The 12,951-nt window shown below is 43.7% G+C and overlaps 1 protein-coding gene across 2 annotated transcripts; it reads left to right on the top strand.

Annotated features, from left to right (window-relative positions):
• Positions 1-376: 376 nt before the first annotated feature.
• Positions 377-12,146, top strand: itgb3b (integrin beta 3b). Of its 2 annotated transcripts, XM_086016299.1 has the most exons (16): positions 377-654; positions 964-1,137; positions 1,849-1,934; positions 2,033-2,237; positions 2,348-2,600; positions 3,237-3,399; positions 3,490-3,651; positions 3,741-3,836; positions 4,517-4,606; positions 4,854-4,988; positions 7,058-7,490; positions 9,061-9,283; positions 9,369-9,469; positions 9,627-9,746; positions 11,190-11,356; positions 11,871-12,146. In XM_086016299.1, the coding sequence occupies exons 2-16, from the start codon at positions 1,083-1,085 to the stop codon at positions 11,937-11,939; spliced, it is 2,358 nt and encodes a 785-aa protein (XP_085872425.1). In that variant the 5' UTR covers positions 377-654; positions 964-1,082; the 3' UTR covers positions 11,940-12,146. The 2 variants fall into 2 exon arrangements, with proteins under 2 accessions (XP_085872425.1, XP_085872426.1); XM_086016300.1 differs by lacking the exon at positions 964-1,137.
• The last annotated feature ends 805 nt before the right edge of the window (positions 12,147-12,951 follow it).

Raw genomic sequence — 12,951 nt, 5'->3', positions numbered from 1 at the left:
AACTTCCGGCGTCACAATAAAGTGCTGTAATGTCTAGCACGGTCTGTGGTCCGTGTCTCTTTTGGTCATTGGATATTGTGTTTGGAAGCAGAAAGGAAAAATGGAAAAACGACTCGTTATTTGATTTTCATTTCAAAATATATACACCAACATTGAAATACAGCTTAATTTTCTATTTTGTTGTCTGGGACGAAAGGTATAAAAACTGTTTTATTTTCACATTTTTAATTATAAAACGACAATAGAATACAGCACGTGACAAATCGAAATACGGCTCGTATATCTGTTTTACATTCCCGAAAGTTGTCACCGAAAACATTTCTCCTAGTGACCAGGAGATGGCGACAGCGTAGCGCCTGAAGACGCTGAACTGTATTGTAACCTCGAAAGAAATTGTTGGTATCCTCTGTTCCACAATCCCATGCGGCGGGGCGTGCTTCGCCTTTGCGAATGCAGCTCGTGAGAGTAAATATTTTGATAGTTTACACGACTAACAGTTTTAAGTACATTTTAACAATTCGTAGCGATGGAGAAGTAAACTTAGGCAGACTTAGAATTTAGACAGACAGGCAGGCGAGTGTGCGGGAAATTGCGTGTGATTGGAGATTTGGATCCTTAGAAACGTCAACAGGAAATCGGGCTTACTGACCAGAGGTATGATATCGATCTTGTCAAATATGTATGTTCAATAAATAAGTCCGCGTACAATAGTCAAACGGTAGTAGTCATCTGAGTTCCACGCAACACTGGCGTGTAAAATTGTATGATTATCTTTTTCCTGTGATAACTATTAACGAGGGCACGGGAAAGGACGAAAATGTTGGTGTTTATATTTTAAAATGAAAATCAAATGTCACCGTTGTTCTATTTGCACTTAATAACCACTAAAGGGCAGTGTTCACTTGAGTAAACCTCACATGGACTCAAGAGGGATGTTTCATACCCACCCCCTGTTCTTGATAGTGAGAGTTGGGGGCGGCTTCAAGACTTTTGGACTTGAGTGGAATTTTTTTTTTTTTTTTTGGTCATTATTCTTTGCACTCGGCTGAGTCTTCCCGGAGCGCACGCATGCAGGCAGCAGGATGGACGCGATTCGGATGTGCCTTTGGATCATTTTGGGAATAACTGCAGCTAATGGTAGGGTACAATTTTGTAAGGTTTGGACTTGACTTGAAACAGTTAAGAGGCACAGTTTATGATTGTGCAATGTGATGATTTCATATTTGCCTGTCAACATCATCCTGTCAACATCTTGTAATTTACTTTTTTTTTGTTGTTAATAGATGTAATTGACAGTAGTGTCACCTGTTTTATATTCAACTACTTACTATGATAATATATAGCAACATTGTGATGACATAACACTAATGTAACCTGGTCTGTGGGATTATTATGAATGGGGAGTCATCATCTGATCATGGAGCGCTCATTTAAAAACTTGCATATTCAAAATTTTAACACTTGTCCAATTACTGGAGGATATTACAATAGTTTTCTTTTGTAATATTTTTCCCACGTAATGATTAAAATATAATTTTAAGCTAATTATCTTTTTTGAAGATCAAGATGCAAGTTAGAAATGTGTTTCCTCCAAAGGATGCTTACATCATAACATTGACATATGCATACTGTACAAGCAAATTGCAGATTTACAACAAAAACGCGGAGAAATTTGGAGCCTGCTTTAATGATCATTAAGATAACTGGCAAGATTTCACTTGGTGACGGATCTGCCACTCATTTTGCGCACTGAGATCAAAGTGAATTCCCTCATTTTTACAACATTGCAATTCAGATTTTGGAAAAGCGTTGCCGTTTGGAGTTTCTAATGACTTTTTGCTGATCCAGGTTCAAATGTGTGCACCTCCAGGGGTGCGAGCACATGCAAGCAGTGTCTGGCTGTGCACCCCAGCTGTGCATGGTGTGTCCAAGAGGTGGGTGGCTCTGAATTCCATTTCCCCAATTTAACTGATGTTATAAAAAAAAAAAAATGTAAAAAAAAAAAAAAGACACATTTTAAACTTGGACGCAGGATTTCGGTCACGGGGAAGCCAGCTCGTCCCGCTGCGACCGAAAAGCCAACCTGGTGTCCGCAGGCTGCGCCCCCTCGGCCGTGGAGTCTCCAAACAGCAGAATGCAGGTGATAGAGGACCGACCCCTCAGCAAGAAGGCGGCTGGGGCCACGCAGGACGTAACTCAGATCAAGCCCCAGAAACTCCACATTACCCTCAGACCCGGTGAGCCAGTGGAGATGCTGTAGAGAAACACATTTTTCACCAGCTTTGACTATAGTTGGTGGATTATTTGGAATGGAAATTGAGGGTTTTTATGTCTGACTTCCTCTAAGACGACGCCAAGCGCTTTACGGTCAAGGTGCGGCAGGTGGAGGACTACCCCGTGGACCTGTACTACCTCATGGACCTCTCCTACTCCATGAACGACGACCTCTACCGCCTGAGGACGCTGGGCAAGGGCCTGGCCGAGGCCATGAACCGCACCACCAGCAACCTCCGCATGGGCTTTGGCGCCTTTGTGGACAAGCCCATCTCCCCTTACATGTACATCTCCCCCAAGGAGGCCGTCAAGAACCCTTGTTACAGGTACAAATAGTGAACATTTGTGTTTAGCCGGTGCGCACGGGTGGGTTTTTTTTGTTATTGACAGCAACGGTGTCATTTTCACGAGGACACCTAAAGCGGCTCATTGAAAGCTCAGGTAGAAAGTCAAAACGCTTTCGGTGAATTATTTTCTGCCGGGTGAGCGGTGCGATCGTGTAAAGTGGTGATTCCGCTAGTGTTGCGAGAGCGGAAAATGATCAAATTTGACTGAAATTGGTGCAAAAAGTCTATAATGTATTTATTATTTTATTCTGTCTTTTCCGGCGACGTATAGTGGCAGACGGAACAATTGAATCCTCTTCCACTTTTAGGTCATTTAACGTCCGTGAACAACCCAGGCTAAAATGAGCTCCTCCCCCGCAGATAAAGAATTTCTTTCTCAGTCAAGAAAATATTACTCTGAAACAATGACTATTTTCCTATTCGCCCGGGCTTTTATGAAGAGTGAACTGCAATCACCTCACCGAGTATACATTTTGTCACGTTTTTGTTTGATACTGAACCGTGAAAAAAAACGTGAATGTAAATGATCCGCCTTGCTTCAGTGACGATTGACAAACGCGAGTCTACAGGCAGAGTGTCCAGTTAACTGTTAAGTGAGTTCTGCTTGACGGACAGCATCAACACCACCTGCCGGCCCCAGTTTGGCTACAAGCACGTTCTGTCGCTGACGGATAAAGTGAGCCGCTTCACCGAAGAAGTGAGGAAGCAGATGGTCTCCAGGAACCGGGACGCGCCCGAGGGAGGCTTCGACGCCATCCTCCAGGCGGCCGTCTGCAAAGTGCGCGACCTCGTTTTAGGGCAAATTCAAAGATCGCCATTTGCGACACGTCATCCACGTGACATATGTTATGATTCGCCGGTGACCCAGGAGCGGATCGGCTGGCGTCCCGGCGCGTCCCACCTCCTCATCTTCACCTCCGACGCCAAGACGCACGTGGCGCTGGACGGCCGCCTGGCCGGCATCGTGCGGCCCAACGACGGACGCTGTCACCTCAACTCGGCCAACCTCTACAGCATGTCTACCGTCATGGTTAGCGTGCGGTGTGTGTTTGTCAACTCGCATTTAGGTAAGAGTGCGCGTACGCGGCTAAATACACGGTTGCCATATCCTTCCAACAGGATTACCCATCCCTCGCTCTCATCACGGAGAAGATGTCGGAGAACAACATCAACCTCATCTTTGCTGTCACCAACCCTGTGGTTTCCTTGTACCAGGTCAGCAATTTATGAGTGCTGTGGCAATGCGCCAAAAATGTAGCGCTGGCAAAATATTTAGCAATGTTACGGCAAAATTGTGGATGGAAAAGCAATAAGGTTCTGACCCAACCAAGCGGCCAGTTGGATAGCATTGACGTCCTCCAATTCAATTTGTCCTTTGTCACTTTGGCTTTTCACATCTCTCAGCGTTCAAATCTGAAAGATTTGTAATTGCTGGTTATTTTCAACACACCTTTGTGATTGTATTGTGAAAAGCGAAATCAAGACCAGCAGTCCTCCACACGAACGCAAACTGAGAAGAATTGCTGCTCTGACCGGTCTGGTATTACTTAATCCCGAACATGCAGCGCGTTCCTCAACCCTTCCAAACCTCACTGGCTTTTAAAAGACATTTTTTTTTTTTTTTTTTTTGAACGCCAGTGCGGAGGAATGGAAATTCTCAAATTTATCACCCATGCACAGGGTCCTGACTCAGCAAGTTGCAGTTAGAGACAAAAGTGAATGGAATTAGACAGGATGAAGGGAACATTCTTGGAAATTTATAGCCACGGTGGGAATTGCTCGATAATGCAATTAAAATACTGTATAATATATTGTAGTCGAGCGCGGTATAATACCATACCCAATTTCATGTTTCATTTCGTTTTTCATACACAATGCATTATTTATTTGTGTAGAACTACAGCGAGCTGATTCCCGGCACCACGGTGGGAACACTGTCCAACGACTCTGGCAATGTTATTCAGCTCATTTTGAAGGCCTACGCCGTACGTATTCCTTGCACACACATGAAACACATTTGTGGCTTGAGGTTGGTATTGTGTTTGTTGACACATATTGTACCAACCGTGCGTGACTCATAAACACAGTCTTGGTCAAATCCTTCACCGAAATATCCTTATGAAGCATCCGTGGGGATTTTTTTTTAGGGGGCGGGCGGGGACTTGTGTGTGTCAAAACATTCGTCCGTTCTTGCGTGTAACATCTCCGTCCCCCGCTGTACTCTCGCTGCAGAAAATCCGCTCCAAGGTGGAGCTGGAAGTTCTGGGCGTCCCGGAGGAACTGTCGCTCTCGTTCAATGCCACGTGTTTGAATGGAGAAGTCATCCCAGGCCTCAAGTCCTGCTCTGGACTCAAGATAGGAGACACGGTGAGTCCAAGGCGGCAGTAAAAATGAGTTCCAGCAACGTATTCATCTACCATCTGTCAACATACAGGGATCAAGCTCCGTTCCAGACCACAGACATGTTTTGGATTCACTCCCTATCCACTATATAGTGCCCTTATTGTGAGTTTGCTATTTTATAGTGCTGTGCGAATGTGTCGTCAGTGGAGGTTATCCCCTATATCAGTGGTGCTCATATTACAGAGTACCAGCTACATAATACTTATTATCAGTCACGACATGCACAAAAATACCGTAGCGTATTGTAAGCCGCTGTAACAGTACGCATCGTGTGAGCATAGCGCTTCAGTATGTAAAAAAAAAAAAATTCAATTTAAATGTATTGCACGTAAAAGTTAAATGTAAATAGGACCTAAAACAAACGGGCATCAAAGATTAAATGCATGATAATACAAAGCGAAATACAACTGAACTGTGCATAGGCAGGGGATTCTTTCGAGTACCACTAGAGGGAGCCTAGTGATATGCGTACCGCACTTTGAAAATCGCTGCCCTTTGTAGTGTTTGTATTATTCATTTGTGGAGTATTTATGATGGAAGGAACACCAGCTGACGATGATCCTTTACGTTGTATTCATGCGACAGCAATGGCCTAACTAGCAGCGCACCCGGGTAGCGTTCAAAAAGTATTTTCCATTTGACCAATGAGGGAACCGTGTCTAGTCCGTGATGTAAAATGTCTATATAGTGATGAGGTAGTAAGGAATGAGCGATTGTCTACCGAAGGTTAAAATGCTAATAGAACTTCATGAGTTCCCCTTTTTTTTTTTTTTTTTTTTTTTCATTTCCAACCTTCCTTGTATCTATTTGTGGTCTGCCTTTTGTGTCTTCCTGTTTTTGTCTTTCCATCCTTTTTTAAATTTGGCTTCTTCTTCTTACCACCCCAGGTGACATTTTTTGGCCTGCACACATGAATTTCTCAGGGCCTCATTTTCTCCTTATAAGGTCGTCCCTCCACACGCCGTCGTTGCCTTTTTCTGCCTGTACCACAGTTCGATGTAATGCCAAATGAATGATTACTCACATGCATCTGGAGGCATTCTTCGTGTTATGTCTTTACAACGTAGCCCATTGCAGTTGATGTTACATGAGGCCTTTAAATGCTATTTTATTTCATGCATACGAAAAAACTCAAGATAAAACATCTTCGGGGTTTTAATTGAGGCAAAATTGATAGCGTTCTGATGCTGTCGTACTTTTTACTAAAGTAGTTTTTTTTTTCCTGTTTCCATGTGTTTTGTTGGTCTTTAACTTTTTTTCTGAAATAAGTGTATTTGTTTGCCATGCGTTATGTGCTTTGCTGCCATCCTATGGCATCTACAGGCAATTATAATTCTCGAGGGGCCGACTTGCGCGATTTGCGGCGGGGTTTTACTGTGCCACAATTCCGGTTAAAAAATCCACTCGTTTTTAGCCATCTCCGGGGGCGGCCATTTTGTCACTTCTGTCGACTGAAAATGACATCACAACTGCTCACAACAACCAATAGCGGCTGACCAAACATATTTCTTTCAAGAATATGTTCCCAGCAGGCCCGCTAGTTGAAACACGGCATTCTGATTCATTTTGCGTTTGTGGAATATAAGTGAAGCAGCAAAATGCACTGGTTTTTAGCCATCTCTGGGGGCGGCCATTTTGTCACTTCTGTCGACTGAAAATGACATCACAACTGCTCACAACGACCAATCACGGCTCAGATTCAGAAAACAGGTCAGCCGCGATTGGTCGTCGTGAGCAGTTGTGATGTCATTTTCAGTCGACAGAAGACAAAATGGCCGCCGCCAGAGAGGGCTAAAAACCAGTGCATTTTGCTGCTTCACTTATACACCACAAACGCAACATGAATCAGAATGCCGTGTTTCAAATAGCGGGCCTGCTGGGAACATATTCTTGAAAAAAATATGTTTGGGTTGACTTCCACTTTGAATAATATTTTCATGATGTCAGCGGTTTTCGAGCCAGAGGCGTCCAAATCAGCTGCCTGCCAATTTTATATGCAAAAAAAGTTGACGTTTTTTCTGATTTTGCGCTAGGTGTCTTTCAGCGTGGAGGCCCGAGCGCGAGCCTGCCCCAAACAGAAGAAGAAGAAGACTTTCGTCATCAAGCCGGTTGGCTTCAAGGACTCGCTGTCCATCACCGTCACCATCGAATGCGACTGCAAGTGCCAGAACAAGGCTCAGCCAAGCAGCCCCAAGTGTCACCACGGCAACGGCACCTTCCAGTGCGGCATCTGCATGTGCCACCCGGGGCGCCTGGGCCCGCACTGCGAATGCGCCGAGGGCGACTACGGGCCGGCCGAGCAGGACCGCTGCACGGAGTCGGGCGTGTCGGGCGTCTGCAGCGGGCGCGGCGACTGCGTGTGCGGCCAGTGCGTGTGCCACAGCAGCGACTTTGGCAAAGTGTGGGGGAAGCTATGCGAGTGCGATGACTTCAACTGCCTTCGCTACAAGGGAGAACTCTGCTCTGGTATGTGCTTTTTGTCCTCCATAGCCCCAGCTGACTTTGGCCGACCGGACTAGACCAATGGGCAATTTAGAGTCTTTGATGAACTGAGTCATTGGCCAAGATGCCAACGAGTTTGTTTAAAAAACAGCTGTAAGGGTGAAATATACGCATGAGTATTTGATTGAAATCCCTCTCCATTGAGGAAAAAAAAAAAAAAAAAAAGTCATTTGGAATTTCCACCAAGGGTTAACACTGAATGAAGACAGCGTGCACACACACATGCATCCGCAAGTGTGAGTCGGCAGCCGTCATTACCGCATACGGACTTGCCATGCACCTCATCTGGTTAGAATTACAACTAAAAACACTTCTCTCCTAAGCCCGGGACATGGGCTCCATTCACAATCAACACGTGCCGGATTCGCGCACACAGCAGGGGTTTTGAAACATTTTGAAGGCAACATGCACAGAAATGCGGAGCGTCATTCAGTGAAAAATATGACGTCAGGCCTCATGCATGAGTAAGTTAACCGGGGATTTTTTGGGGTGTAAGGTCGGTGTTACAATAGATGGTCTGTGGCAAGATGCTGTGTGTCATTTTCCTCGTTCTAACAACATTCCAATGCGAGAAACTGACAATAGAGTGGAACAGCTACAAAAGGCACGGTTTTTACCACCCTGCTTTCTCTGGCAGATGTTCACCATCAAGCCGGCTAGCCGTCAGTGACCCGAGCTACTCCTCCGCTAACATTGCGCCATAAAAGGAGCAAAAATATTTGGGCAGCATCTTAGGGCGTCGAATCAGAAATAGGCGGCTTAACTTCATGCTCCGTACATCCATTTTGGCTGTGATTTAAAACTTCTCAGGGATGTTTTTTATTTATTTTTTTATTTTAGCAGTAATGCTAACATGAACCACAATAAAGCGCCGGCGTCGTCGTCGTCTCCTTTCCGGTTGCGTACCTCATTACATCTTAACATCTCAATGGTATGTTTTGCCTCGCTCCCCAGAGCCGACACGCGCGCAACGTATTCCCCCAAGTGGACAGATTAACATGAAAATACCTTTGCGCTTACTCATGTGCCCGGCATGGTGTCATGACGCTAAAAATAAAGCAATGGTTGGGCTGAAAAAAATGCGGGCAGAACGGGAGATTTTGTGCAAATGTCGCTGCCTTAAAAGTCTGACGAAGAGCAAGCATCTTTACAAAGGTTGGTTCTGTGGCGGAGTGGTGATTAATACAGATCATTATTTGATGGGGTTATGCTGACTGCTTTGTGTACTTTCACTCTATTGTCTAAGTTTAGACAGATGGGAAAAACATGGCAAAAAAAAAAAGATGACCAGAGCCACAGATGATGTTTTTCTAGATGTTCTCTTTCCCACCGACACAGTCTCGTAAAAAGGCAGATAACTAAAGATTCACAGGGTTGTTTAGTTTCACACTTTTGTTTTGTCGACGGACGCATAAAAAGTTGAATATAACGGAACTGTACTTAGGCTGCATTTCTTTTTTCCTATCACTAGAGGGAGCCCTTCAAGAACCACCGGTCCACGACCCCACTCCTAATGTTCCCTCTCCTTCCCCAGGCCACGGCGTTTGCAACTGCGGCTTTTGCCAGTGCGCCCCCGACTGGCAGGGGGAGAACTGCAACTGCTCCACACGAACCGACACCTGCATGTCGCACCTGGGCTTGCTGTGCAGCGGGCGCGGCCAGTGCGCATGCGGCGCCTGCGAGTGCACCCAGCCCGGCGCCTACGGGGCCACTTGCGACAAATGCCCCACCTGCCCTGACGCGTGCACCATGAAAAAGTACACAGGAACATTCACCAGATCCACTTTGGGATCCGACCGGGAATTTACTCATTGTGTGTGTTTGCGTGTGTTTTAATGGCAGGGAATGTGTGGAGTGTAAACATTTCAAGAGAGGCAAGCTGTTTGAGGACAACACCTGCGCTCGCATCTGCAAGGACGAGATCGTGCTCAAGGAGGAATTAGGTGAGGAACCCTCGCTGTTTGTGGGCTTTCGGGACCCAAGACGTCATCAATGTGGAGGGAATGTCGTCGGAAAAAAAAAATGTTGAAGCTAACAATAAGCATAAGGCCTCACATTTGCGGCAAAGTCTAATAAGCGACGTTTTGACTTTGCGGCCAGTGCTTCATGATACAAACGCGGTGAACTGCACGTACAAGGATGAGGATGACTGCGTGCAACGTTTCCAATACTACGAGGATGCCAGCGGCAAGTCCATCTTGTTTGTCGTCAAGGAGCCAGGTAACCTAGCCCTTCGTTTGCTTTTTTTTTTTTTTAAATCAAGTAATTGGCTCATTCATTGGCATTAAGTGAGTTCGAAATAATACAATTTTAAAAATGAACATGAATCATTTCATGCACAAAATGAACAATTTTTTGTTATGTTAGTTTAGCTATCTTACCTAGCTTAGCTTTAGTTCACATACAATTTGCTAATGCAAAATGCTAACCTGCGTTGCTCAATATTTTTTTTCTATACTTTCTGTCTCAGAGCAACTGAATACACTCTAGAAACAGTTGGGTTCAAAATAACACAATTTGGGGTAAAAAATGGACCGATCCACAACTTGGGTCAATTTGACCCAACTTTCTGTCCCAAAAAATGGGTAGTTTTGCACAAAACAACCCCCCAAAAAATGGGCTGTTTTATAACAAAACAATGCAAGAAAGGGGGTCAAATTGATCCAATTTGTGTATCGCTTCATTTTTTACCCCAAATTGTGTTATTTTGAACCCAACTGTTTCTAGAGTGTATTCAGTTGCTCTGAGACAGAAAGTATAGAAAAAAAATATTGAGCAACGCAGGTTAGCATTTCTTTAAAAATTATTTCAAAACAACAACATCTAAAAAAACAAAAGCTGTTTGGAGATCAGATGCATTTACGCATTTTTATTAATTCATCTTATAAATTAACAGTCCAATGAAAAATACACGTACATTTTCAAACATTTCTATTGGATCTGTGCCGGTATACCTAATGAAGTGTCCTATAAACGTGGTCACTATACATTTTGTCTTCTTTCAAGTCATCTGCATGTTGGGTGGTGGTGGAGCGGGGAAGGGGGGTTGTTTAATGGGCCCCAATTGCCCGGAGAGAAAGTCTGTCCCGGGGTCTCTTGCCTCTAATGAAGGCATGCGTCTAATTTAGACTGCACATTTGAAGCAGGGAACTACACTTAAGTTTACCTTGAACACGTTTGCGCCCCACCGAGGCAAAGTGGGCCGTAAAACATCCCGGCCCAGCCCCTCTGGGACCCGCTGACTCAGCATTAAGACAGCTAGGTAAGCAAAAGCGAGAACACAATAGACACCAAAGTGAGAAATACAGTTGAAGTTACATAAACACTCTAAAACGTTACAAGATTTGGATAAAGATGTGATCTGCACGCGTTAGAAGGCTCAATGGGAAGACAGGAAAGAGCAAAAATAAAAGCGCAAGCAAGAGGAGGAAGTGGAGCTTTGATGTCACTTGTAAAAGGTGGCCTCTCCCGGGGGGCACCCTGCACTTCATGCACTAATAAGTTGCAATATTGGCAGAAAAAAAAAGTTTATTATTTACAATCTCAGTGTAACTTTTTTATTTTTTTTATTTATTTTTTCTACATTTTCATTTCACCTACGATTGGCCTGGTCCATCTGTTCATTATAAGAAGCCCTTTCCTTCTCCAACCCCCCCACCTCAGACTGTCCCAAGGGTCCGGACGTTTTGGTGGTGCTGCTGTCGGTGGCGGGGGCCATCTTGTTCTTGGGCTTGGCGGCCCTGCTCATCTGGAAGCTGCTGATCACCATTCACGACAGACGAGAGTTTGCCAAATTCGAGGAAGAGCGCGCACGGGCCAAGTGGGACACGGTGGGTGGAGTGTCCTGAATTGTACGTGTTGTTTATTAACTGTAGAAAGGGTTAAATTAGTCATATTACACATCAACAACTCTTTATTATGCATCATTTCCTACTTTGAGACTTCCCCATTCAATATATGTGAGCTTGCTGACAGGGTGGACATTTTTGGCTCATGGAAGCATTTAATGAGCACATGGTGGGTCTTCATTTAGCAAGTCAGTCACAGGTAAAAAGCAACAGCAAAAAAAAGTCGTCTTTTCACCGTGGTGTAAAGGGAGCTTATGGGGGCCAGGGCCTCACACACATGCTGCATCTTGGTGTCTTTTTATTATTTGCATGGCCTGCTGTTAGCCGCAGCACTACAAAAGGCAGCCAGCGGAAGGCTTGGCTTTAAATTATCCGACCTTAAGTGCTCTTTTCCTGGTAATCGGCTCCTGGAAACAGTACAAGAGAAACGCTACGAAATCAGAAGAATATACTGTAAATTAATAGACGTGTGTATGTGTGTGTATTTCATTTACAGGGACACAATCCACTCTATAAAGGGGCCACGTCCACCTTTACAAACATCACATACAGAGGAAAAGACTGACACTGGCTGAAAACATTTCAAGGGTGAAACGGACTTCCACTTTGGGAAGGCACAGAATCATGTGCAGGTCTCTACTGTCACAAAGCAATACATGATGAGAATGATTGTTTTTTTTTGTAAATATGTAGAAATGACTGTGTGGCTCTTGATCATCAGGGATTTGTCACAAAACGACCCTCTGGCTTTAATAAATGTTGTTTTTGCTGAGTGCTCAGTTAATGAGATACAGATTAAAAGTTCATTAAAATATATGTATCTCTAGTATCCACTACAGCAGTGATTCCCAACCAGTGTGCTGCGAGAAAGCATCAGGTTTGCTGAGGGAATTTCACTATTAGTAAAAAAAAAAAAAAAAAATTACAAATAATGTACCTTTGTTCATCTAGTTATGATCGTGACGTAGACATAGTCATAAGCGGAATTGGACACGCAGAAAAAAACACAATATTTAGAAAGCAAAATTGTATTTTTACTGTGACAGTAAGTTAAAAGTTACCTAGGTACCGGTAATTGTGATGTCACATTAACGTACGCAGTAATACAAGTCTTACAATACTCGACTGCCCTCTCTTGACCATAGAGTGCTACTGCACTGTGGTCAGGAAACATACGTCAACAATTAATTTATGCAGAGCTTTTAAAAAATATTGTATTTTAAATTATTTTCTATCATTAATTTTAAAATTTTGTATTTCAAACTATTTTCTATCATTTATTTTAAAATGTATGCTTAAGATAATTACAGCAACTGTATTTTACTACTTAAAATACCATTTTGGAATGACAATTTATTCCCATTTGTCACATTGATTTTTTTTTAATTGATTTTAAACCTAGTAATTTTTTTTTAACCATAGGTCTCGTTCTCGGCCCTTACTGTGTTACTTTAAGTGGATCATTACGTAAGTAACGTTCTTTTTCATGTTTAAACGATATACATACAGACTTTTATGGAATGAAACCTCTGTCTTGTTTTTACACAGTATTTTAAAGTTGGTCATGATTGAGAGGC

The sequence above is a fragment of the Filicampus tigris genome, chromosome 19 (assembly GCF_054856515.1).
Source record: "Filicampus tigris isolate MCC_2025a chromosome 19, RoL_Ftig_1.0, whole genome shotgun sequence".
Lineage (NCBI taxonomy): Eukaryota > Metazoa > Chordata > Actinopteri > Syngnathiformes > Syngnathidae > Filicampus > Filicampus tigris.
The sequence above is the reverse complement of the archived record's forward strand: the minus strand, read 5'-3'. Positions and strand labels throughout refer to the sequence as shown.